Source organism: Carya illinoinensis, chromosome 14 (assembly GCF_018687715.1).
Source record: "Carya illinoinensis cultivar Pawnee chromosome 14, C.illinoinensisPawnee_v1, whole genome shotgun sequence".
NCBI lineage: Eukaryota > Viridiplantae > Streptophyta > Magnoliopsida > Fagales > Juglandaceae > Carya > Carya illinoinensis.
In genome coordinates, this window is record NC_056765.1 from 29,184,622 (window position 1) to 29,208,142 (window position 23,521).

The 23,521-nt window shown below is 35.8% G+C and overlaps 1 protein-coding gene and 1 long non-coding RNA gene across 3 annotated transcripts; one reads left to right on the forward strand and one right to left on the reverse strand.

The window, feature by feature from the left end:
- Positions 1-2,762: 2,762 nt before the first annotated feature.
- LOC122294877 lies at positions 2,763-3,391 on the reverse strand. Its single transcript, XR_006237783.1, has 2 exons — positions 3,153-3,391; positions 2,763-2,932 (listed from the first exon to the last, which is right to left on the reverse strand). It is a non-coding gene; the product is annotated as an uncharacterized LOC122294877 (long non-coding RNA).
- Positions 3,392-5,546: 2,155 nt separating this feature from the next.
- On the forward strand, positions 5,547-20,209 carry LOC122294074 (PH, RCC1 and FYVE domains-containing protein 1-like). Of its 2 annotated transcripts, XM_043102529.1 has the most exons (9): positions 5,563-6,288; positions 9,675-9,761; positions 11,194-11,283; positions 12,909-12,989; positions 13,228-13,422; positions 13,501-15,639; positions 17,302-17,448; positions 18,854-19,236; positions 19,660-20,209. In XM_043102529.1, the coding sequence occupies exons 1-9, from the start codon at positions 6,220-6,222 to the stop codon at positions 19,790-19,792; spliced, it is 3,324 nt and encodes a 1,107-aa protein (XP_042958463.1). In that variant the 5' UTR covers positions 5,563-6,219; the 3' UTR covers positions 19,793-20,209. The 2 variants fall into 2 exon arrangements, with proteins under 2 accessions (XP_042958464.1, XP_042958463.1); XM_043102530.1 differs by lacking the exons at positions 17,302-17,448; positions 18,854-19,236; positions 19,660-20,209 and adding an exon at positions 16,726-17,287 and having other exon boundaries at positions 5,547-6,288.
- The last annotated feature ends 3,312 nt before the right edge of the window (positions 20,210-23,521 follow it).

A 23,521-nucleotide genomic window follows, 5' to 3' on the forward strand; every position in this document is an offset into this window, starting at 1 on the left:
ATGCACAAGCGAAGCAGAAGCTAAGCTAAGGAAAGATAGGCCCACTAAGGATTAGGCAATATGCCGCAGCAAGACCCAAAAATCACCCTCCAATGCCTTCATGGGCTAAGGTAAACCGGACCCAAATTCAAAACAATATTACCATCCCCGCCCTTTGCAAACATGAGTAGCAACGAGTTGTGTTCAAATAAACAGTAAGTTGAAAATTTTTCATTTCAATACTTGTTGAGCTTGAACTATCACAAGTTATATTTTATTTTCACGAATAAATAATTTATTTCATACCCAAATTTGAATTGTTCACTAGTTATTTCATTTTACCCAATTTTTTCAAAAATTATTTATATTATTTCTTAAAACTTTAGAGTTTTTCTATTCAGCAGCCCTATATCATATACTTGTTAAAATAAAAAGATAAAAATTGTTGACTTTTATATATAAATTTTGATAAATAAATTGTTGACTTTTATAAACATTTTTATATAGTTGAAATATACCTATATTATATTAAAAACTTATTTTCTTGAGTTTGATTGTTATTGTTGTAGGTCTCATCTGTCAAATTCACCAATTTTAAACAAACCCATCATTTTCTTTTAGTTTGAGAGACATGTGGTGGAGTGGTTAGAGTCTCACGTCAATGAAAAGTGAACAAAAAAAGGGCAAAGATAAGGTACATTGTTGGACTTATATAGTCTAATAATTTAAAAGATTTTTGGATAGGGATTCTTTTCCAACACACATAAACATACGGAAAAATATAGATACAAGCACAATTATGTACTAATCTATATATTAATATGATGTGATTAGTCTAAAAGTAGATTTTATTGAAAACAGTATTAATTTAAATTTTAAATATGAATAAATCAGTATTGATACACAAATTAGTGAACAACTATGTTTATATATAGCAAAATTCTAAACACACATATATTTTTATATTTATATTTATATATGAGTTTTGATATACGTAAATAGGTGTGTTAAACACCACTTGTGGTAGGACCCATTATAACTTCAGAAAAACTATAACATCAATAATTTTTTAACATATTGTGTCGGGTACTTAAAAAACAAGGTTTATAGATAAATTTAAATAATATATAAATATATATTTATATATTTATTGAGTATCTTATGTTGGGTTTCATCTTAGAATGTTCTCTCAACAAAGTGATTGCTGTGAGCTAAGCTTATATGCTTAACATTAGATAGATAGATGGTGGCATTGGCAGGTTCAGATAAAGTTTCTATGTATATTTTTGTATCAATTTTTTTTTTTTTTTTTTTTCTCAGCAAGTTAAGCTTTGCATAAATAAACTAAACGGTTACGAGGGCAATAATACAAGATTGTGAGTATCCAGCAATCATTCCAAAATAAGTAAAACTAGCACCTATAATAAAAATAAAAAAGTGGGTTATTAAGCCAAAAGATTGACTCTAACCCGTTCTCACAGGGGGAAACCGCTTTAAAACGGTTTTAACATAGTCTGATAAACAGACTATTAACATAGTTTGTATCAATTATTTGTTTATCTTTCGTTTCCATCCATGGGTAATTTCTATACTTAGGGCTTGTTTAGGATTGTAGTTAGAGGTCTAAAAAGTGCGATAATATGATCTAAAGTACTTAAGTGACAAAATTTGCATGTTTGGTAGTTTTACATCAAATTACTTCTAAACTAAGAAAAAACAGAAAACCACATTTCAATAAAAGCATCAAGGTGAAGCTTTTTGTTAGAAGCACTTTAGAAAAAATGATTCCTATTTTACTATGTTATGTAATGTACAAAATGACCTCATCATTTTAACATAATGATAATTTTGCTCATCGGTATTTTTCATTATTCTCATATCATGTACTGAAGATTTTGCCGATCAATATATTTCATTTCTTTTTTGTATCATCTTCTCTTTAGTATTGCAAGAAGTTCTCTTCTCGTATAATTGAAGAGATTTTCTTTTTCATTATAATTATTGAAAAGCCTATTAGACTATTTTCGTTATTATTTGATTATAATATTTAATTTCTATATAGGATATGTCATTTTATGTCATTTCATGTCATTTCTACCTTAAAAAAATATATTTTTTAATTTATTTATTTTCAAACAAATTTAATATGTTTGAAAGTATTTTAAATATACAGATACCAAACGGTATATAGGTTTTTAATAATAGAGTTTATTACGTTAAACTCAAAAATATAAGAGTAATATTTTCCACCCGAACCCCAAATATGCACTTAGTTGGCAATCAATGCTACACGTACGTGAAAGGCCTACATAATTAAGAAATGTAAAACAATACATATGAGAGTGAAATTATCAACCAAACCTAGTGTTACCGGCATCAACATTGAATTCCTATTTAATCCCTATTTAATGAACTCGGTAGAGTTCATAATACGCCGAATTTTACTACTTATAATAAAGGGATATTATGATTATTTGCATGTAGTTAATAAATATTATAAGATTTATTTTAGAATCCAAAGAGGAGGGGTCTCAATTAGAATGATATTAAAAATACAAATACTATCGATAATGTTGGTTGTGGACCTTAGGGGTGCACACCGACCAACCCGGCCTGTGCCTGGGCCCGATCCGCAGTGACCCGGCTTCCATTGTAGCAAAAACTGATCCGATCCGACATGAGTCGGGTCAACCCGTAATCTCCTGTACCTGAGCGCCCATTTCTCGGCAACCAAACATAAACTAGCGTGGAAAATCACAGCGTGAAAGAAAATAACAAGCCAATTGAACATCGAATCAACTATTTTTTATATCTGTTTGATGCCGTGACTGAAACAAAAGAACAAGCCAACGGAAAAATCACAGCGTCAAAAAGAAATTGACCAAGCCTCAGCTTCGTTTCACCTTTTGCATTCACTGTTCTCGAGGCTTCACATCATTCTCTCTCAAAAGGGCTACAGAACCAAACAAAAGTGAAAAGAAAGTAAGACTCGCATTGATATTTGAGAGAGAAGGATGGGATTGGAAAGAAGTTTCCTGGATTAACAAAATTAATTGCAGCTAGGATCCCGGTGAGGTTTGAGATAAGCCGGTTCTAGCATTAAGCACCCATGTAAGAGAAAACAAAGGAAAATAAAAGCATCCCATAAAGAAAAATAAGAGCATTACGAGTACCTATGCCTTTCAAACCTCCTGAATCGAGAAATGGGGGAATCGAGAAATGGGTAGAAGAAGAGAGAAATATCAGCAAGAAGGATCTGCTCCTTTTAAGACTTTCAAGTCTTTGCTTTGGGGGAATCAAGCATCCTGAATCCGTGAATGCCTTTCAAGACTTTCAAGTCTTTGCTTTAGTAGTGTCCCAAATCTAAGCTTTCATGAAGGGGAACGGACTTAACAAAGGCAATGGCTAGGTTTCATCTGCAAGGCATAAAACGTGGGATTGTTTTTAAGAGACAGGTTATCAGCGGGTTGTACGGGTCATATGGGTCGAATCCGTGAATCAATCCAAACCGTGTTTTTTGGGTCGGGTCGGGTTATGGTTCACGGACGGGTCGGATCAAACAGTTTCCTGCACAGGCCTAGTGGACCTTTTGATTGATACTATCCAAAAAGTTAGACATTGTGATTGGACCATATTTGAAGAAATTTCTATTACTTTCTGTTTTAAACATAATTGTAAAAAAGGAATTATTTTATTTTTAAATCGGTGTATAGAACACATTATTTATATCACTTAAATATTAAGATTTGATTTGTAAAATTCATATTTTAAAATTTATTTTCTAAATTAAATTATGCTATGTAAGCAATATATTGTATAAAAGATTTTGAATAGAATAACACTACATACAATCGTGAAGTATGTAAACGTCGTGCAATAGCTTGAAAAATGGTAAGATCCACTATTAAAAACTTAATTTTCATTTTATAGGGCCTATATTTATTTAATTTTTTAAAAGTGATCGTGCGACTTTTGTATATTTATAAATGTCAGGCTGATTTCTCTTTGGGGATAACAGTACTCTTTAAATATAACAAAATAACAAATACAATTTTATTATATTTAAAGCCGACTTTCGACCAAGAGTTTATTTCGAAACTTGAGTTGTTTAGTGAAATGGGCCCTTGGAGTTGCTTTATTTAAGAGCCTCCAAAGTTAGTAGCCACAAAACCAATGGCATTAGACATTTAAATAATGCTTGCCGGCATATGCTTGGCTCAAAGTTGGATCTTATGGTTAACTTCTTTTGCCGGTTTCAATTTTTGTCTCATTTTACTTTTTTTTTCTTGAGAAAATGTGTTTCCCTTTTGACAATCCTTTTTCTAAGTAAACGTGTTTTTTTACAAATTAAATTATGTCATGTGGATGGTATATAGTATAAATATTTTCAAATAGTATTACATTTTTTTTTTTCATTTGTTTTCTTTGGTTATGTTGATGCGATTTTCTTATGGCCGGATTGATAAGAAGTTCTTCTTACAAAATATAGAAAGAACTATTGGAGTCTATAGAATTAAACCCATTTCAAAACGTAGCAAAATGGTTTAAATAAAGAAGATTCATGGACTCTTCCTCAAGATAGATCGAGTTATAACTCGATCGCAACCTCACAAATGAAATAGGGGAAGATGTCGATGAACAGATAGATATAGTAAACCAAACAAGCAAACATGGTAGGCAGCTAGTGTTGATGGGCAGGGGAATGTGCTCCTTGAATTGCCAAGGATAGACACATGGGATTAGAGGTAGTTTGGTTGGGTTTGCATTGGTAGATGAAGGGTTAACTTCAATTTGATCTGTGACAGTGATTTTGTGGAGATTAAAGATTTTGGGTTGAGGCTTGGCCTCTCTCTCATGTGGTGGGGGGGCTAGAGGCTGTCGAGCTTCTATTGACAAGCAAAACACATCACCCCCACTAAGTGATTATCAAAAAGTATTAGGACCACTTGGGACAAAAAAAGGGTCCAGAATTCTGACTTGTGGCTAACCCACTGTTGTATAAAGTGCACCAGCATGGTGTTGGTCTCAATCAACAACGCGTGGATTGACAAGTGCCCTTGCTAAGGGCATCATGGACCTATCTTGTGGACTCCAGCCATTTCCATATGCTTTCTTACCTTTCTCGCCATTCATTTTTCTTCTGCCAATTACAAGAAAAAATGATGGATCTAAAAAGAATATTACTGAAAAATTAATTATAAATTAGGGATTTGCTCAAACGGTAAATTTATTGATTTTGATAATATGTTTTTTTAAGTCTAAGATTCGAATCTTTTTACTTCTCAAAGTGTATTAATAGAAAACTCTGCACCTCTAAGATTAGTATTATTATTATTTTAATTAGTAATATTATTTTATCCAATGTAATTTATGATTAATCTGTTGTTAATTTTTGAGAAAAATATTTTTGTATTATATATATATTTTTAATTACAGTCGTTTGATTATTGAGAGCATTTAACCCAAAGAAACACTTTAATAGTACATATATTTTTTCCATCCAACTCTTTCTTTCACATTTTCATACAATCCAAACATGGAAATAAAGATATTTTTTTTAAAAAAGGAACGATTTTCCGAGAAAAAGGGAAGTGTCAAGTTAGAAAATTTAGATCGGTATGATGGGCAGTATCCTAAGCACCTCCACTGTTCCCATTATCTTTTTCTTTCTTCTTCTGTTGCCACCAAAGCATTTTCCTAACTTCATAATTCCTCTCTCTCTCTTTCTCTCTTCGCAGTTAAAGCTCTCTCTCTCTCTCTTCTGCACCAGAGAGAATCAATCAGATCATAGTTTCCTAGATTTTCCCACTCTTTCCAGCACTCTCCGATTTTCTCTCTCTCAGAGACAAACACACACGCAGACGCACTTCGAGCTCTCGGACCTATCGGATCACCAGGTTCTTCGATCGATTTTCTTTCCACAATCTAGCCGCTACTCTTCTCGCACACTCCATTTTATTTCGCAGCCCTCCCTGCACGAACCGTACTCAGTTCGAAGTAGCGGTACGGTTAGTGCAGCTGGTTACGGAGACCTGACAGAACGAACTGGAGCGGAACTGAGTGTTTATGAATGCTTGATTCGAGGCTTGATGAAGTTTTAGGGCTGAGTGAGTGTGTGAATTTGGGGGGGAGTGGGGGAGGGAAGGTGCGGTTGGATGAAATTGATGAATGGAAAGCTTTGGTTTTGAGAATGGGTGAGTTAAAGACTGGCAGCGGTGTTTAGTTTTCGTTTTTAGGGTGATGTCGCAGACGGATAGGATGGCTTCGGATCTTAGCAGGACTGGTCCCGTCGAAAGGGACATCGAGCAGGTATTCATTTTCCTACGTTTCTTGGATGTTTTAGCTTACTCTTTTAGTCCAATTATTCAAATTCAAGAATTGGTTGATTTTTAGCCCATAGGGGCAGACATAAAAAGCACTGTGAGTTCTATTTTTTTTTTTTTTTTTTTTTTGTGTTTACTGTTAATTTACTCACTTTTATGTGTTCAAGTGGGTTTGTAATAATGATAGTGCAATTAATTGTAGAATTTGGTTATTAATGTTGAATCCTTTTAGGGGTGGGTTTTGATTAAGTTGTTTGAACATCCTTAACGGACTTCTTACCAATGAATTTTCAAGTTGTTGTAGTGAACTGAAAGATGAATGACTGACTTTCTACCTTGAATAGTTGGCAAACAATGTTCTTTTTCACCATTGGGGCCAACACCTAATGTTGGGATTGCGTTTGCCCTTTGTGATATGTATCTGAGATAGCGGAGGACTAGAGGAGATTTAAAAATAAATAAATAAGGCCCCAGGGACCTATGAGCTGCATGTTGGTTGGTTGACCTCTCTCATCCTTTTAGCTCTGCATTCCTTGATGTAGGTGGTATTTGATCCTAGGCCTCTTGGGTTACACCAAGAGACTTTAGTAATTAAGCTAGCATCAACTAGGAGATGAAACACTTGCTGCTGTTAGTTTAGGGCTAACCAAATTTTTTTGGAAATTTACTTAGAAGTCACATTTAACTTTTACTTTGAAAAATATGTCTAAAACTCTAAGTACATTGCATGAGGCAAGTCTCTTGGTATACTTAAATATATCTTGTTAAATGGCTAAGCCAGAGTATTGGTGAAGGTGAGAACAGATATTAACCCCTAGGGGTTGGCTTTAGTGGTAAAGGCCTTGGGCTTGGAGGTATGCTCTCCTAGGTCTAAGGTTCAAATTCCCTTGGGTGCAAACAATCTCTAGGGGCCATCGGATTGAGAGATTTTCCCCTTGAATTACCCGAGGTGCAGTTGCGGGAAACTCCTTACCGAGAGCCTATGCACCCATGGGATTAGTCGGGATGCTGTTCTTGGATATCCTGTCCCAATAAAAAAAAGAGAGGTGAGAACAGATATTGAAGGTTTCTAAACACAGTTGGCTTTAGAATTGTGTTGAACAACAAAGCTATGACCACTGACCCTAGGATAGAAACAGAGACAACTCTGTGACACAAGGTTAAATTTGCATAAGAAAAGGGGATTTTGGCCGTATGACTAGAATCCGTTTATTGGAAAGGGATCCATTTTCTAGTGTGACGATTCTTGTGTATTCCTTGAAGGATATTCTTCTTGAGGAAAATGATTTGAATCATCAGCACTTGTTAGCCTAAAGAAAATCTTTTGTGGAAACCTTCCCTTCTTTTCTAGATTGGTTCTGTCAGAAAGTTTTTGGCTGAACCTCATAATTCTTGATAAGAAGTAATTCTATTCTTTCATGTTGTACTTATGGGTTACTACTATAACTGATGTTTAATGTGTCAAATTACTATACTCTGGTGTTGCATCTCTGAAACATTCAGGAATTTGGGTTGTCACAGTTGATCAATAAATTCGATGCATCATCTTTATACATGATAAAATTCGTTAGGTTTGTATAGATATATTGTGTTATGATTATGGTGGTACCATGAGAAAGGGGAGTCATTATGGAGGGCTGTTATTTATTCCAAATATGGGACTGATTTTTTTTTTTTTTTTGGTTTTGGGGGGTGGGGGGAATTGGCGCTCTAATGAAGTGAGAGGTGCACATGGCGTTTGGTTGTGGAGAAATATTTGGAATGGTTGGAAGGGTTTTGCCAGTCACTTCGGATTTTTGGTTGGTGAGGGAACCAGGGTTAGGTTTTGGTGTGACATTTGGTGCAGCAATATGGCCCTCAAAATTGCATTTCCTTCCTTTTCCGGATTGCCTATAACCAGGAGGCTTCGGTAGCAGACCTTTTGGACATCTCTAGTGGCTCTTTATAGTGGAATGATCGTTTTCTTAGAGCTGCCCAGGATTGGGAATTGGGTGATATTTTCAAAGCTTTTAGCTTGATGTATGCTTCAAGTATTGGTAGTGGTTAGGTGGATAAGATGCTTTGGATTCATTTTGGTAACAAGAAGTTCATGGTCCGATCATTGTCGAAGGTCATGTCTTGTCAGAACCATAATCATTTTCCTTGGAAGGGCATTTGGAGGAGTAAAGTGCCTCCTAAAGTTGCTTTCTTTGGTTTGATTGCTACACATGGACAATCTGAGAAAGTGCAGACTTATTGTCGTGGATTGGTGCTACGTGTAAAAGATCGATGGATCATTTATTATTTCACAGTGACGGGGCAAGTTTTTTTTTTTTTTTTTTTTTTTTTAAATAAGAAAAAAAATTCAATTAATAGAATCTAGGAAAATCTGAGTACCCAGGAGTGAGGTGGCAAGGGTTTTATGGGACGAGAATGTTAATAGGATCGGAATTGCGAGTGATGCCTAGGAGGGTGGTGGATCTTCTTGCTTGTTGGATAGGGCTTAGGGTATCCCCCAAATTGCTACTGTGTGGAAAATGATTCATTTATGTCTCATGTGGTGTATTTGACTTAAATGGAATGGCTGGAGTTTTGAAGACCAGGAACGCTCTTTGGAAGAACTTAGATGCTTATTTTTCCATATTCCATACCTTATTTCTATGGGCCTACGCTATTGTATCCATTTGGCTAGTTATAACCAGGTATTTTTTTGTATACTTCAGTGTACTTGGACTACGTCTATTGACTTGATTGAATAAAACCTAATTTTACGTATAAAAAAAAGTGGTATGAAATGATCGAATTCCCTTTACCCCTGGGATTAGTCGGGACTTTGATCTGGACACTCAGTGCCAATGAAAAAAAAGTTCAATTCCCTTTAACAAACCAAAAGAAAAAAGGACATGTGATGATACTCTCTAGAATCCACACTGCCCAGCTGCCAATTTTTTGATTTGGTCTAAATAGAGAATCTTGGAGTAGGTAGTGGGGTCAACTAGTTAATCCATATTCAAGTGGTTTTGTGCTTTTTGTGATTGTAAAATGTTTGAGTCTAGTCTATTCTAGTCACTTAGATGTGGAGTGTGTAATTGGATGCTACCTTTCCGTTCATGGTAGGATAACTGAGTCGGATGGGCTCTCTTCAAAGGATACATACTGTGCCAGAATCTTGTCTGTGGGTATTACTAGGCATTACTTTTAGAGTTCTTGTAAACTTTACATAGTATGCATGCCAGTTTTTCTTAAAATATCCACAGGTTCTTTATGTTCTTCCGAGCTAGTTGAATATGCTGTTTAACTTTCTTTTTTAACTTGATACTCGAGTTGAGTTATTACCTTTTTTCAAATGTGCTGAATATGCTTAAGTAAGCTCTTGGGTGATATTTATGACAGGCCATTACTGCTCTCAAGAAAGGGGCATGCTTGCTGAAGTATGGAAGGAGGGGGAAGCCCAAGTTTTGTCCATTCCGGCTTTCCAATGTAAGCCCGATGCTGTATTTTAATCATGTGAATGCAATCTTCTACACTTTCCCGTGTATTCCTAGCCCCTTCCTCTGGTTTTATTGAACTTTTTTTAATCTAATCATTGGAATTCAACTTATCTGCCCAATCTTTCTGATTTGGAATTTGGGATCATTTTGAATCTTATCAAGCTTCTAGGCAGAAGCTTTTGTATTTCCTTTAAAAACGTTTTTTGAAGTCTTGTCATACGTCTTGCAATATGTTTTAGTCAAGTAAGAACTGATAAAAAAATGATTTAGTCAGTTAAGTGGTTTGCATAATTTCTTTTAGTATCTATATTATTCTTCAGGTATAGTTATATTATTTAACTGACCTATCAAAAAAAAGTTATGGTATTTAACTGGATCCAAAAATTTTTGTGGGTCTTTTTACTTTGGTGGGAAGGGGGTGGGAGAGAGAGTTCTTTTGCAAGGTCTGTGATAAGTTACCACATATCTATCCTGCAAATAAAAGCTCCAAAAATGGTATCTCTCTCAAATGTTTGGAATGCCAATCCAACAATTAACAATTGGAATAGGCAGTTCAGCCACCATCAAAGTGTAGCTATGTGTAAGATGGTCCAATTGTGCTTACCATGGTGTCTATGGAGGGAGAGGGACCAGTGTAGTTTTGAGGACTGCGAAAGATCAGTGTCGGAGTTAGTCTTTTGTTCTTGACACCTTGTATCCTTTGACAAAAACCCACTATGGTGCTACTTTTTCAGTCTAATTTTTAGAATTTGTAGCTTATACTTGTAAAAAAAAATGTTTGGAATTGTCAATCCAAACATCTATGACTGAGCTAACTTGGTGCATAACAGTCAAGTATTGGTGTTTCTTCATTTTACAGCAATATACTCACATAGCTCGCGATACACCAGGCACACACATGTTTTTAGAGAGAAATCATCCAGTTGACATGTCATCTGCTGTTTTGATTACTGTTAGATAACACTAACAGTTGATATTTTAGTTGTATGAACAAGTTTTGGTTTTCAATAGCAGGTATTCTAATGGATAAAAAAAGACATTGAGCAGGAAAGGATTGGAAAGATTGAATTGCATAAATACATACTAAGTGGGAGAATTGGAGCACCAGATACATAAGGAATCAAATTTACATATTTTGAGATTTTCACCATAGATACTAACATTATTGGTCCTATCATGTTTAGTGAAATGTTAGTCAATCGAACTGCATCATCCCCGGAATCAATTCATTAGATTCTTTTTAGTATTAACGATTGATTAATGCACAAGCAACTTATCAAAAAAATTTAAATACACAAGAATCTAATGTTTGTTATTGATTTGTTCTGGATATATAACAGAAGTTATTATGTTTCTTCTGTTAATTGCCACATGAGGGTTTTGCTAGTAAAAGTTGTCTTTGATTTTCTTATTGCTCTCAGGATGAGTCCGTCCTAATATGGATCTCGGGGAAAGAGGAGAAGCACCTGAAACTAAGCCATGTGTCTAGAATAATTTCTGGACAACGCACTGTAAGTGTCTTTAATGTGCCAGATGATATCGTGTATACAGCTATGCTGTAGTTTTAGGGGAAATGTTTTTAATGTGGTATATGTAATAAAATATTTTTTTTGATTAGTGGTATATGTGGTAAAATATTTTTTTGATAAGTATCAAAATTTATTAAAACCAAAGGGTGCACCAAGAACAGAAAAGTATATGAGAAAGACCAAGCTCACAAAACTCCCCCGCACTATTAATCAACCCTCTAACCAGCAAAAGTAAAACCACTGGAAGTCCCTCAAAAAAATACCACCAATCAGACTGTTCTAATGCACACAAAAACATCCACACAAACCAGACTTCTAGACATAACCACCTGCTTTGGCTTCATTAAGAATCGATATACCCTTTCCCTTGCCTCTTCCACGGCTTGAGCTTCTGCATTTGGAATAATAAGTAATAGAGCATGTCAATCTTTTTACTATTGCCTCTCTAGATTAGTTTGGAGTTGGAAGTTGAATCCTCTTACAAATGACACACTTTGATATTATTGATAGATAAAAAAATTTGTATTACTTATAAAAAAACAAAAAGACAAGAAGTGACTCGCTTTGATGGCTGTTATAAGAGCCATGCACTGCTCCTCGTAATCCTCACAAGAGATCCCCACCATTGGATGGATGTCATTTACACTGTTCAAAACCCAATCCAAAGACCCATCCCTGATAACACTACCTTAACATCCCCATCTCTAAAACTTTTGTTTGGAGGAGAATGAATCATGTCCACGACCTCAGTCCCTGTTTGGGACAAGAAGGCCATGATGGTGGGCTAGGCGGTGTCCTTTTCCTCTTCTCCTTCTACTACTTCTTTGAACTGTTGGCTGGTGGGTGAGCTTTTTAAAAAACAATAAAATTCAACTGCAAAATTGTGCCCAGAAAGAGAGAACTAAACTCCACACTGGTGGTAGAAGATAGATAAGCTTTTATCTAATAATCAACTAATACTTTTTCATTCCTTCTCTGGTGCCAGAAAAATCATTTGTGAGATTAAGGCAACTTACATTGTTTATTGTTTGACTAATACCTTATATTTTAATTGCTTTACATATTTATAGTGCTAAACATTGCCATTGTTTTCCTAGGCTTGCATTAGCTTTAATTGACTTCATCCAATTTAACAACCAATTTTTATTTAAGTTGGTCGTTTCGCCTTGTTCTATTTTTGGTTGAACTGTTTATTATCCACTCACTATCTCTTCTTACAATGAAAGTTTCTTTGCCTTGGATCTTGAATCTGTAAATTAATTGCAGTTTGCGTTGAATCTGCTGGCTTATGGCTACTTATAGGGTTCTGTCTCTTACCGAGACATACCTGAACAAGATTTTTGCTGTGTCTGGATGCTAAATTTGTTCGGCTGTAATATTGGTCGTCTTTTTTCCCTGTTCCATTTCTCAATAAAATTTTGGCCTTGGTGATAATGATGATTTCTTATGAGTGGTATGTCATTGATTTGTTTGTGTGCCCACACACCAGTTTGTACTGTCATCTATTCTTCAAATTCATGTCTCACCTGTAACCATCTGTGGTGGCTTCATACTTGCGTTAAGTTTTCCTGCTCTGTACTAATCATGCATGTTACAATTTTTTTCAGCCAATATTTCAAAGGTATCCGCAGCCTGAGAAGGAATGTCAATCATTTTCGCTCATATATAATGACAGATCACTGGATTTGGTAAAAACTTTCCTTGTATTTTTTTATCTCCTTCCATTATTTTGTTATAGGTAGAAATAAAAATCGTTTCATTATTATTATTCTAGGTTGCATTTTGTTGCCGTGGTTCATTAGCACAGCCTCTCTCTCTCTCTCTTAGCAATATCTGTCTGGTTTTAAGATTGTCTGTTGAAGTGTTTTGTAGTTTTAACTTATCAAGAAATGTTTTGCAATTTGATGATTTGACCTTATGAACCAGATTTGCAAGGATAAAGATGATGCTGAGGTATGGTTTAGGGGTTTAAAAGCATTAATCTCACGTTGCCATCACCGTAAATGGAGAACAGAATCAAGGAGTGATGGAGTTCCTTCCGAAGTAAATAGTCCTAGAACATACACGCAAAGAAGTTCTCCTCTGAACTCTCCATTTGGTAGTAATGAGAGCTTGCAGAAGGTATGGTTATTGTGTTTTGTACTTTTTCACTGTGTTTTGAAAATGTAACTTACGAGAATCTTCATATGCTTGATTCAGGATATTGGAGATCACCTTCGCCTTCATAGTCCATATGAAAGTCCCCCCAAGAATGGCTTTGATAAAGCATTATCAGATGTGATATTGTATACTGTTCCCCCCAAGGGTTTCTTCCCTTCAGATTCTGCTAGTGCTTCTGTCCATTCTGTGTCATCAGGAGGCTCAGATAGTGTACATGGTCACATGAAGGCAATGGGGATGGATGCTTTTAGAGTTAGTCTATCAAGTGCTGTTAGCTCATCAAGCCAAGGCTCTGGTCATGATGATGGTGATGCCCTGGGTGATGTTTTTATTTGGGGCGAAGGCATAGGGGATGGTTTTCTGGGTGGTGGAACTCATAGAGTTGGGAGTGGCTCTGGTGTCAAAATGGATTCTTTGTTGCCTAAAGCCTTAGAATCTGCAGTAGTCCTTGATGTCCAGAACATTGCCTGTGGTGGACGGCATGCTGCCTTAGTAACTAAGCAAGGAGAGGTTTTCTCCTGGGGGGAGGAATTTGGAGGTAGGCTTGGGCATGGAGTAGACTCTGATGTTTTGCAACCAAAGCTAATCGATGCCCTTAGCAGTACGAACATTGAGCTTGTAGCTTGCGGTGAGTACCATACATGTGCTGTAACACTTTCTGGTGATCTGTACACATGGGGTGATGGAACTTTCAATTTTGGTCTTCTTGGCCATGGAAATGAAGTGAGCCACTGGGTCCCAAAGAGAGTAACTGGGCCCTTGGAGGGCATACATGTCTCATCAATCTCTTGTGGACCCTGGCACACTGCTGTCGTAACCTCTGCAGGTCAATTGTTTACTTTCGGAGATGGCACATTTGGTGTTCTTGGCCATGGAGACCGGAAGAGTATTTCAATACCAAGGGAAGTGGAATCCCTTAAGGGGCTCCGCACAGTCCGAGCAGCTTGTGGTGTTTGGCATACTGCTGCAGTTGTAGAAGTTATGGTTGGGAATTCAAGTTCTAGCAACTGCTCTTCAGGAAAGCTGTTTACTTGGGGAGATGGAGATAAAGGTCGACTTGGGCATGGTGATAAGGAAGCCAAACTTGTGCCTACCTGTGTTGCTGCTCTTGTTGAGCCAAATTTTTGTCGAGTTGGGTGTGGACATGGTATAACTGTTGCCCTTACTACCTCTGGCCATGTCTATACAATGGGCAGTTCTGTTTATGGCCAGTTAGGGAATCCCCAAGCTGATGGGAAACTCCCTGCTCGTGTTGAGGGAAAGCTCTCCAAGAGTTTTGTGGAGGAGATAGCTTGTGGTGCTTACCATGTTGCGGTTTTAACTTCAAGAGCTGAAGTCTATACTTGGGGCAAGGGAGCAAATGGTCGGTTAGGTCATGGGGATATAGATGATAGAAATTCCCCAACATTAGTAGAAGCTCTGAGAGATAAGCAAGTCAAAGGTATTACCTGTGGTACTCATTTTACAGCAGCTATATGCCTTCACAAGTGGGTCTCCGGAGTTGACCAGTCTATGTGTTCTGGCTGTCGCCTGCCATTTAACTTTAAAAGAAAACGTCACAATTGTTACAATTGTGGACTTGTTTTTTGTCATTCATGCAGCAGCAAGAAGTCTCTCAAGGCTTCTATGGCACCAAATCCCAACAAACCCTATCGCGTTTGTGATAATTGTTTCAGTAAACTAAGGAAAGCTATTGAAAGTGATGGTTCTTCTCATTCTTCAGCGAGCAGAAGAGGAAGTATCAATCAAGGTTCACTCGAGTTCATTGAGAAAGATGAGAAATTGGATTCCAGATCTCGTGGACAACTTGCTAGATTGTCTTCAATGGAGTCCTTGAAGCAGGTGGAAAGCCGATCTTCTAAGAAAAACAAGAAACTAGAATTTAACAGCAGTCGTGTCTCGCCTATTCCAAATGGAGGTTCCCAGTGGGGAGCACTTAATATTTCTAAATCTTTTAATCCAGTGTTTGGGTCATCCAAAAAGTTTTTCTCAGCGTCTGTTCCTGGATCAAGAATTGTTTCTCGAGCAACATCCCCGATATCAAGGCGGCCCAGCCCACCTCGTTCAACAACACCAACCCCAACTCTGGGTGGACTTACCTCACCAAAGATAGTTGTGGATGACCCAAAAAGAATGAATGATAGCCTCAGCCAGGAGATTGTAAAATTAAGATCACAGGTATACAGTTCTTCCTCCTTAATCACATGATAATTTGGTCATATACTCACAGTATCTACCACTTTTTAGCCATGGAATTTTTTTTTTGTTGTGAAATGGGTATTGGACTGACGGGTGACAAATTAAAGAAAGCACTATGGCTAATTTTCAACATCTATTTGATTAGACACTTGTGTCGTCAAGTTGATTATATTCTATGATTGAGTTGTCATTCTTCATGTGAAAAAATTGAGCAAGCTGAAATGAAAGTTAGATGTAGGAAGCAAACTAGATTATTTGAACTATGGTCCAGTTGAAGGAGATAACTTTGACCTTCAAGATTTACAGTAACTGCATCCCTAATATATTCAAGTGTACTTTTTTTCATATTGCAATAATTAAATTGTTCGAATATAACTTCTAGGGCCAGGTAATAGATAGGGTTTAGGGTGGATTTGGGTCAAGGTTTTGTTCGAATTTGGAGACAACTCCAATTCGAGTAATAGCATGGTGTAGCAACGTTTATATATTGCATGCAAGTTTGATGGTTGATGTGACTCTCCCTTCCCTGTTCCTGCCAAGCAAGATGCATTGTGATTTCCTCTCTCCCTCCATCCCTCCCTCCCGCCATCTCATTCTTGTGGGTCACAGAATTAAATTGTAATGAAATGGTGGGATAAAATCAGAGGGCCAGTGAAATGCAGTTATCTAACAAAGTTGTTCATATATTTCTTTTGAAGTTCCTCTTCCAGAATGGAAGTGTATCATTGTTGTTGTTTCTCAAAGCGGATCTGCTCACTTGTCTGTTTATTATTAATAAATAGTAGAATTATCCAGGAATAGCTTTAGAACAATTTTAAAAAATAAAATAAAATAAAAGATCATATTATACAAGCATTTCGCTTATAAAAGTATTCTACAATCATTTCAATTCAAGCAGTAATTGAGGGGGAAAATTGAGGTTGGATTATTTAAGCTGTTGGCTTTATGGTTTTTTTTTTTATCGGTAAAAAATTGTTGGAGCGATAACTCACTGTTCTTAGGTATTAGCCCTAGAGATTGAAAGGGTAGGCAGGAGCCATATAACAGTAAATGTTCTTCATGCAGTGGGTGCATCTGTCACCAGCTGAAAGTCCCTCCCTCCCATGGGTTGAACAAAAGACCTACTCCATAATAAAGGTGTATCTCATGGCTAAAAGGCCATGTGTGTGGTGTGTGCCTATGTATAGGTGATGGTATATCTCCCTTTGTTTGAGCGTTTCCTTTCATGTAATTGGATAATGACTAGAATGAAGAGAATTACAAGTCTGTATAAATGTAACATTTTTAGTACCTTCAAATTTCATTGGTAATTGAATAAAATTTTTATTTACTGATAAAAATATGGTAATTGAATAAAAAATTTCATACAAGTAGTCAAATGAAATTACAGCGAATGGGTTTGTTTACTAGAGTTCATGACAGAATTCAAATTGTACAAATTGAAAGCACAAATTACTTTTTAAAATTGTGAATGAAGTGACCATTTGTTTAAAGACCTGATTTTGAGCTTTTACATAACCATAGTTCTAGTAGAGATGTCCAGCTTGCAATAACTTGTAGTTCCTCTTTTAATAATCTAACATATTATGTTTGCTCAGTTGTATGTTTGTCCATTAGTCCCAACCAGTTTTTATCTTTCAGGTGGAAAATCTCACTCGCAAAGCCCAACTTCAAGAAGTTGAGCTGGAAAGAACAACTAAACAACTAAAGGAAGCAATAGCATATGCAGGGGAGGAAACTGCAAAATGCAAAGCAGCAAAGGAAGTCATCAAGTCGCTTACTGCCCAGGTAAGATGGATGTTTATGTTAATTAGTATGATAATTTTTGGGTTGTTTTGGATTACCATGTTAATAAAATCTACCATATGTTTTGCATGGCAACAGGAAAGAGATGTTTTCCTTTCTATTCCAATGTGTTCTCATAACTTGGGATGATACTATCTTTCTTTGCGGTTACTTCATTTAAGTATTCTGTTTGTGGGTTCATAGGCCGCAGAGAAGAAAGTGACTGGCCTTTTGTTGTTTCTATGGAGGCCCCAAAAACCCCTTGTTACTGCGTGTATTTATTTTCTGTTACATGGATCCATAGAAGTGAAAAAGATGTATGCTAACAATGTGCCTGTTTGCCCAAATCTTTTATAAAAGTGTCAAATTGTGCATTTTGTTGGTTCTCATGAGGCTATTTTGAGGTGTATTTTAAGTTTCTTCGAACTTTGGCAAGAATGAAATGTTTGAACCTTTGAAGGCTGTGAAAGGACAATGACAGGGTTAAAAGCCAGTCTTCAACAATCATTTTTTTTTTTTTTTGCTAGTTGGATGTATCCTTTTTGTACTTCATGCATACTCAGGTTGAACCGCTCTGCACTTTTAATAAAGTATGCATTGCTTATATTTTAAGAAAATATTTACTTTGGCTATAGCTGTTCATGGACGTGGAAACAGAAAATTAGTCATTCGTCTCTTTACAATAACCTGTAAATTATATTGCTACTACCATTTTGTGATTTGTTTATGTTGTGATCCATTAATGCCTCCATTTTCTGTCTCTTAACAATTGGTGTAAGCTCAACAGCATATTGAGCTGTCAGTGGTCACACCATTCTCTTCAACATATTTTCATTAATGAGGTTAAAGTTATGGGAATTTCTGCTTGGTAATTGGTCTTTGCCGTGGCATCAATAGAAGTGTTTTGTGTTAAATGACTAGCCTTCCCTGAAAGTTGTGAGCTACCTTTGAAAAGTAGGCTTTAAATGTTTCTAGTGTACTCTACTATTAGCGATATTTTAATGATGAGCTGGTTTGTTTTGAAGTCATGTTTTCATAGGGCGCAGATGGAATCTTTAATGCTTTGTCATCCTTGATAAAGATTCAATTTTTACAATCCACACATGCATTTGCAAAAATAAAAATAAAAATTGGGGTTGGACATAAACTTTATTTGAGTTACTAAGCATGCATCAAAAAATTTTCCAAGCTGCATCTAGGACTCAAATCCTGTAAAGTGGTCAGACAGCTTATATTAATCTTCTAAAAGAACAGCTGATATTAACCTTATGGAGATTTTTTTATAAATAATAGGATAACCTTATGGAGTTACCGTTACCGTTATAAAAATTTTAAAAATAAACCTTATGTTTTTGCTATTAGTTGAGTTTTCTTGCTGAAACAAAGTTGTTTTTCTTATTCTGAACAGTTGAAGGACATGGCTGAAAGGCTGCCTGTGGGAGCTGCTCGGAGCATCAAATCACCTTCTCTTTCTTCCTTTGGTTCCAGTCCCGCTTCCAATGACATTTCTAATGCTTCTATTGACCGAATGAATGGTCAAGCAGCATTCCAAGAACAAGACTCGATTGGATCAAACATCCAGCTGCTTAATGGATCAAGTACCAACAGTAAATTTAGTTTAGGTCCCAACAAACAATCCCATCCAGACCCAACAGCTAGAAATGGAAGCAGAATGAAAGAAAGTGAATCTCGGCTTGACACTGAATGGGTCGAGCAAGATGAGGCTGGCGTGTATATTACACTTACATCCCTACCAGGAGGTGCCAAGGATCTTAAGCGTGTTCGCTTCAGGTATATTATCCTCAGTTTCCTTTGCATCTAAAAAATTATGCAATACTTCTGATAAACATGGATGTCAAACAAGTATTTACCAAGTCTTGACTAGAAATAAGAGGAAAAGGAAGGCTATATTTCATCTCTTACTAGTCTTGACAATTATATTCCTCTTCTCCTTTGGTAAAACAGTTCCATATGTAATGGGAGCTGCCAAAGAGTTATAAGAGATAGGAGCTGGCAAAGAGCTTTAAAAAACTTATTTTGGGTTTTTTTATTTTTTAGAACCCATACCTAGTTGTCCATTATGACCCCTTGAATATGCGGAGATTAATAATTTCTTATGAACCCCTAAGTGAGTTCTGAGAATTGCCATATCTTGATCTTTTCCACCTGCGACAAGTGTAAAACCTTTTTGTTTTTCCCTAATGGTGGATGCAGTCGGAAGCGGTTTAGTGAGAAACAAGCAGAACAATGGTGGGCAGAGAACAGGGCGAGAGTATATGACCAATACAACGTACGCATGATTGACAAGTCAAGTATTGGCGTGGGAAGTGAGGACTTGGCTCATTAACATTTGGTAATTGTCATCTGTAAATGAAATTATCTTTTCCACATTACAGCTTGACTGATTGAGAGGGTCATACTAATTGATTAGATTTGGTTACCATCTGCTTTTGAAGTTTGAGGGAAGCAAGGTTTGGTATAAGGAGAGAGTCAGAGGGGTTTGAAAATCTGTTTTTGGTATTTCTGCTTTTTTTTTTTCCCTTCTTCCTATGATATTTTTTCAACTTGATTTTTACCTTCCAATTTTTTCCCTATAAGTGCCTTGTGTGGGGGTTGAGAGTGAGAAATGTAAATTCGTAGTAGGTTGCGGGCTCTTGTGGCTACCATGTAAATTCCATAAACAAAATACCTGCAGGTATTTTTCTCTCAACATTTTTATATATTATTCGTTCGGGTCAATATTAAAGGCAGCAGTTATGTACCATTTCCAGGCAAATTCATCTTTTGATTCCCCTTCCATTTGTTGCTAATAGTGTAATCATCCATCTTAGCTCAAAATGAATTAGATGTCTGCTTCATTAGATATACATTTTGATATGTTGGTCCTTATATAAATCTAAAATCTGCCTTTGATGGCAACTTATTGTCATGCAAGTTGATGTTACACTGATGAATGGAGATTATACTTTATGGATTTCAGCTCCTTCCTCCCACTTACCATTTATTTTCCTTAATTCTCCTTACCTTTGGATGAATGCTCATTGTTTTACTATCAAAAGTACCAAACAAAAAAATGGTGGCCTTCCTGCTTTGTCTTTCTGTTGTTTAGTGATGAAACGAATGAGAGGCACTGACGCGCCCCCCCCCCCCCCCCCTCTCTCTCTCTCTCTCTCTCTCTCTCTCCCCCCCCCCCCCCCCCCCCCCAAAAAAAAAAAAAAAAAAAAGAAAAACAAAAACTTTGAAGAAGAAATTACCCAAAATAAGAACTGCTGTTACATCTATATATATATATATATATATATATATATTTGGTTTTGGTTTTTATGAATTGAAAATAAAAATTGTGCACCTGGTCATGTGCGAGAGCCGATGAAGGTCAGTCCTAGTATATTGGAAGGCCGGGATTCTGAGGATAAAGATGCATACTGGTTACCAAACACAAGGAAAAAAAAAAAAAAAAAAAAATTAAGAGAAAAAGATAGGGTAGAAAACTAAAGTTTTGAAGGTTTCTCCTTTTTTTTTTTTAAACTGTCTTTTTTCCAATTAAGCGTTGAACCCGTATAACGTGTCCATATAACAGAGAGCCAGTAAATGATCAGTTTTTTTTTTTATTCAATTGATGAGATGTGCCCCCAAAAATTGTCTACAGCCAAGATTGGAGCTACAAATCTGAGCGTATCATACCCCTTAGAATATTTGTGAATGGTAGTAAAATAATTTATGAATAGTAGTAAAATAGTTTGAGTTAAGATGTTTATGGGAAAGTCGAGATTATGAGAATAAAGATGACTAGAGAAAAAAAGAAACCTGAGAGAAGAGGAAAGAATGCAAAAAGTAGGAGAATTGTGAGGTAGAGAAGAGAAATAATATTTAGCGTAAGCGCAATATATATATATATATATATATATGTTTTTGAAAAAAATAAGTAAATATATGACCTACATGAAAAGATTAATTTTTTATAATAAATTTTACTCTTTTTTAAAAAGAGTGTGTGGGGTTTACACAACTCATAACTGTATCTAGTATTATTCACTAAAACTTTTACTACTTAAACTAATCCTTAGATATTGGATGAGTTTCTTCCTTTCACCGTTTTCTTCCCCTTATTGAGGGAGGGCTTTGGAGAGGGATGAAGATCATCCTATCCTCTTGCTTGCCTAAAAGTTTATTGGGGATTCATGACCTCTTTCTACAATTTTCAAACCTAAGTGCTAAATAGTCGAAGAAGTGTAAAAAGAAAATATAGGGTGGAATTGGGTCTAATGAAGTAGCTCATGTCTCATGCCCTCTTGACTGATAGACTACAATATGGTTCAAGAGAAGACCTATCATGAAAATGGTTTTTGTATGTAGATCCCGAAGAGGTTTACCCAAAATTTCACTGCACTCGTAAGAGATTGTCACAGTTAAAGTTGCACCAATTCTAAATCAATTGTTGCAATTGAAGAAGGTTTTCGTTTCGTACTCCACAAACTTGGATGAGAGAGTATGTTGACTCTAGGTCTTACGACCACTCCATCAACAATGGCGGAGCCAGAAATTTATTCTAGGGGGCCAAATAAAACTAAAACAATATACATAAAATATTTTTTGTTCTACTTTTATACAATATTTTTTTTATGATATATAATAATCTGATATGAAGATTTACAATAAAAAAATATGTTTAATACAATTTATATATTAAAAAAATATTTGATATGTCAAGAATAATATATTATTGAAATAATATAAAGACATTGATACAAATATATTAAACAAAAAATACAGAGTGCCTAAAATTGTGACTTGCGTTCTTTTAAACAAACAAAATCATCAAGTATTGAATCTAAATCAAAATTCTTAACTATTTCTCTTTCAATATAGACAATGGAAAGAAGTTAGAATTAATACTAGTTATAGTTAGATTTTTTTTTTTTTATTTATAATAAAAATTATGTATTTTATTTCATATGAGATGTGTTTTATTTATTTCATTTTTATATTAGATTAAATTTTATGGAGGGGCCAAAATAATCTTTAGAGGGGAGGCCAATACATGATAAATTAATATTATTTTATTAAATAAAAAAATTAACACTTATATATATATTTTTTTCAAATTTGTAAGAGGCCATCAGGCCATGGCCCCCTGCCCCAACGTGGCTCCGCCACTGCCCATCAAGGTGGCCAAGATAAACTCCTAGAGTTGCTAGTCACACCCCGAAATGGGGTAGCCAACTACCCGTTGAAGTGGATAACTATCCCTCTATTTGTTCTAATTTATATATTTACATATGTTATAGGTTAGAGTTTTGATTTATATTTTAAATATTTATTGGGAAGGAAATGTTTTGGTTGATAGTTTAATTACACATGGTGCTCTTGGCAATACTTTCTGTTGTCACTCTCCCTCTGCTATCTAAGTATAATTTGAGTATTTTTATACTAGATCGAGCTAGAATCCCTTGCTTTTGATAGTAGTTTTTATAGGTGTAATCGGTTAAATCTAGTTAGTCTTCGAGTTTTAGACTAGACCAATTTTTTCGGTCCACCAAAAGTCCAAACTAAACCGCTATGGTTCAGTCTGGTCGATCTTATTGGGTGTTTGGTCTGGGTCTTTTTAAATTTTTTTTTTCATGTTCAATTACATGAATGATTTAATCTAAGTTTTCTATTTAAGTATACACTTAACTAATCAAGTATTTTAATTAAATATAATAAATTAATAATGTAAATAGTATGTGTATTATCAATAAAATAAATGATATTTACAGTTGTGAAGTGTGCAAGTGCTGCGCACTCCACGACTGCTTCATTCTTCCGATTGGTTTGTTTTGGTCAGGACTGAAATTTTTACAACTCCAGTAGTCCTTATTCTTTATGTTGATAAGTAGGGGTGTCAAATCGTGTTAACAGGTCGTGTTCGTGTCGTGTCAAATCGTGTTAACGGGTCATATAGGTCAATCCTAACCCGATCCGTTAAGCTTATCGTGTCAAAATCTCAAACCCTAACACGACCCATTAATATAACGGGTCGTATCGTGTCAACCCGTTTTGACCCATTAATAAATATTATGAAATATGTTTTTTT